The 3675-nt window shown below is 43.6% G+C and overlaps 1 protein-coding gene across 1 annotated transcript in view; it reads right to left on the bottom strand.

Moving 5' to 3' along the window:
* dab1a (DAB adaptor protein 1a) overlaps positions 1 to 3675 on the bottom strand; it is a gene marked incomplete at its 5' end in the record, with an annotated part of 23199 nt that overhangs the window by 17161 nt on the left and 2363 nt on the right. Inside the window, 3 exon segments of the mRNA XM_014028398.1 lie at positions 1543 to 1605; positions 2499 to 2537; positions 2863 to 2982. Coding sequence (XP_013883852.1) covers positions 1543 to 1605; positions 2499 to 2537; positions 2863 to 2982 — 222 coding nt within the window.

Genomic DNA, 3675 nt, shown 5'->3' with positions numbered 1-3675 from the left:
TTACGTCAGACGAGGCTACGCAACGCGTGATTACTTCAGACGAGACTACACAACTCGTGATTACATCAGACGAGGCTACGCAACACATGATTATGTCAGACGAGGCTACGCAATGTGTGGTTACATCAGACGAGGCTACACAACGCGTAGTTATGTCAGACAAGACTACGCAACGCGTGGTTACGTCAGACGAGCCTACGCAATGCGTGGTTACGTCAGACGAGGTTACGCAACGCGTGGTTACGTCAGACGAGGCTACGCAACGCGTGATTACTTCAGACGAGACTACACAACTCGTGATTACATCAGACGAGGCTACGCAACACATGATTACATCAGACGAGGCTACGCAATGTGTGATTGCGTCAAACGAGGCTACGCAACGCGTGATTACTTCAGACGAGACTACACAACTCGTGATTACATCAGACGAGGCTACGCAACACATGATTATGTCAGACGAGGCTACGCAATGTGTGATTGCGTCAAACGAGGCTACACAACGCGTGATTACATCAGACGAGGCTACGCAACACATGATTATGTCAGACGAGGCTACGCAATGTGTGATTGCGTCAAACGAGGCTACACAACACGTGATTACATCAGACGAGGCTACGCAATGTGTGATTGCGTCAAACGAGGCTACACAACACGTGATTACATCAGACGAGGCTACGCAATGTGTGATTGCGTCAAACGAGGCTACACAACGCGTGATTACATCAGACGAGGCTACGCAATGCGTGGTTACATCAGACGAGGCTACGCAACACGTGATTACGTCTGAGGTTACGCAACGCGTGATTACGTCAGACGTCGGCGACAAGCTTTGCGGTAGTAAACAGGAAGTGAAACTTGCTAACTAGCAGAGGCTAATCATCTTTGGACAATGGAGTGACTTTTTTCATGAATGCCTATTGGGCAAGTTGTAATTATTCTATCTATTCAGCTAGTACAGGCTATGTTTAATGCTGCCAGGAGACGTAGGGAAATAAACGCAATGTTAAACTACGCAGCAGAAAGTCACGTGCAACTACGCCGGGACGAGGCAGGAAAGCGGAAACAGCTGAACGTCACATGAGGTAAATATGCGTTACCTCAGAATTTATTCAGCAAACATGTTTCCATCTCCCGTTTTGTGCATTAACTACTTTGCGAATCATCCAAAAGCCACCTCAAGCGAACGTAAAAACTTTTTAGCGAATTGAGGATTTTTTTTGAATTTCGCTGTTTCCATCCGACTTTTTTTTTCTTCGCATTTTTAATGCAATACTTCTAAATGCGCATCAAAAAGCCTTGATGGAAACACAGTTATTTTCCTGGACTAGTGAGCTTCAGCTGAATGTGCCTTCTGGAAAGTGTTGGCTGTTAGATTTCTGCACATTTTGACAATTTTCACTTCCTCAGTTCATGTGTAAAAACCTAAATGAGTTTACCGTCCTGGCAGTGATGCATTCATTGCATTAGGTGGAACAATAATGGAACACTGTTGTAACTATTGTTTAAAGCTACAAGCAAACACGATGAGCTTGTGAGTACCTGATAAATGCTCTCTTCTGATTGGTCGAGGATGGGTTCGTGCCCCGCCTCAAACACAATGTACTACGGCCGCAGAGGAAACACAAGAGGAAGTGGGAGGAAAACAGGATCATGGAGAAATTGAGAGAAAAGTGGTGAAAATTCAGAGAGGATTAGTAAAACAGCATCGTCAATAAAAACAGTGAAAGAACAGATCAGAGACACGTGGAGGCAGTGGTGGATCTAGGATTTTCTGAGTCAGGGGCCATCAAGGGGCCACGATATTCATAGAGGTGCCAAGTCTTTGTTCAACATCCTTTCACACAAATTCCCAGTGTATACATTTTACACTTCAAACACTTGTAATGTCATTTTTTTTAAAAAGGTACCACTTTACAATAAGCCTCCCTTATAGATGGCTTTTAAAGAGTTTRTAGATAGGTACCAAAAATCTTGCACAGTAAATTCTCCTCACCAGTTTTTCATATGTTTTACTGAACATAGATAAATATTTTCAAACACAACATATGAGAAAATCCAGCCGTCATTTGTCAGCTGAAATACTTTTTTGCAGGATTGTTGACATTTTAAGAAGAGAAGAAGAATTCTGTCAGCTTGATTCATTCTGGACTTTACTATTTGACTCATTAGCACCACTAGTGTTTGAACACAGAACTGCATCCACCATCATTACTCCCAGGTAAAGGACAGGTGAGTGACAGGACAGGGGCACTTCAGGGGGCCAATCAGATTTCAGCTGGGGCCAATGCCACTGTGGCCCTGCCCCTAGAACCGCCCCTGCGTGGAGGAGAACTACAGCAGTCAGGAAGTTTCAGGTCAGACATGCACTGACTGAGTGTTCAAACACACCTACAGCGTGCACACAACGCACAACTTCCACACTCTACACAAACTGTCTCCCCACAGTGCACACAGAGAGGAGCAGGCAGCTGACAGCAGGGAGCTCAGGGAGTTACCTGGTACACTGGGTCCTCCAGGTCCTCCTCCAGGATGGTCTGCAGACCAGTGCCGACAGGAAGCAGGGGGAGAAATCAAACAGGGGTGAGAGCGGAGGAGACAGAAGAAAGGGAAGAGACAGTTAGAGCCAGGGAGAGGAGGAGGAAAGAAAAGACTTCCCATCATTTTCCCATCATCAGAGAGACAAAGATGAACATGAAGAAATGAAACAGGAAGTGTGAAGAAGGCAGAACATCAGAGAGGGAGACGGTGATGAAACCTATAAGTGGAACTTTGTTCTTTGATTCCACTCCTACGATAAACTCCACTCACCTGTGGCTGATGGTTACAGAGCAGAAAAACAGGGAGAGTTGGTAGATGTACCTGGTAGACGGCCTGCTCACACTGCTTGTCTTTCTGGGCCTTCTTCTCCAGCTCCTCTCTCTGCTTGATCTCATAAATGAGCTGGAACAGGTCCCGCAGGTCCACGATGACCGGCTCAGCCTGGGACAACAACACAACATGTGCACCATCACACAGCTGCTAACAGGAGCTGCACAACTCCAAACTGAGCAGTTTAACACTGGTTCATTCACCTTCAAGTTTCTTCTGATACTTTCATCCTGACTGATGAACATTTCTACTGGAAATCTTACATACATTATATAAAAAGTTAAAATATCTAAAACTATTTCTGTGATAAACAGGGTAAAGGATATATTTAATAAAAATGATTTGTATATTCTGTGGAACTCACTGGTTGAACCATATATGATGTATTGTGTGGAGGTGTGGGGTAATGCTTGTAAAACATTTATAAATTCAATCTTTCTCTTACAGAAAACAGCTGGTAGAGTTCACACTGGAGCTGGATTCACAGATCAGACAAACCCAACATTTATAGAGCTGAATCTACTGAAGCTTAATGATTTCACTGAGTACATTATCTTAAAGTTCATGTACAAAGCACATAAAATATGTTACCTAACAACATCCAAACCAGATTTATGAAAAAGGAAAGTATAATTTAAAAGGTATTGAGACTTTTGAAAAACATAGATTCAGAATTGTGTTAAAGTCAAGCTGTATCTCAAATGCACACTATTGTGATTCGTTTCCCATACAAGTCATCTCAACTTTGCCATGCTTCTCCTCCTGCATACTTTGTCCTAGAGCTGCCATTGTAATTTATATCTG

The sequence above is a fragment of the Austrofundulus limnaeus genome, unplaced genomic scaffold (assembly GCF_001266775.1).
Source record: "Austrofundulus limnaeus strain Quisiro unplaced genomic scaffold, Austrofundulus_limnaeus-1.0 Scaffold757, whole genome shotgun sequence".
Lineage (NCBI taxonomy): Eukaryota > Metazoa > Chordata > Actinopteri > Cyprinodontiformes > Rivulidae > Austrofundulus > Austrofundulus limnaeus.
This window is presented reverse-complemented; position numbering and strand designations above follow the sequence as displayed.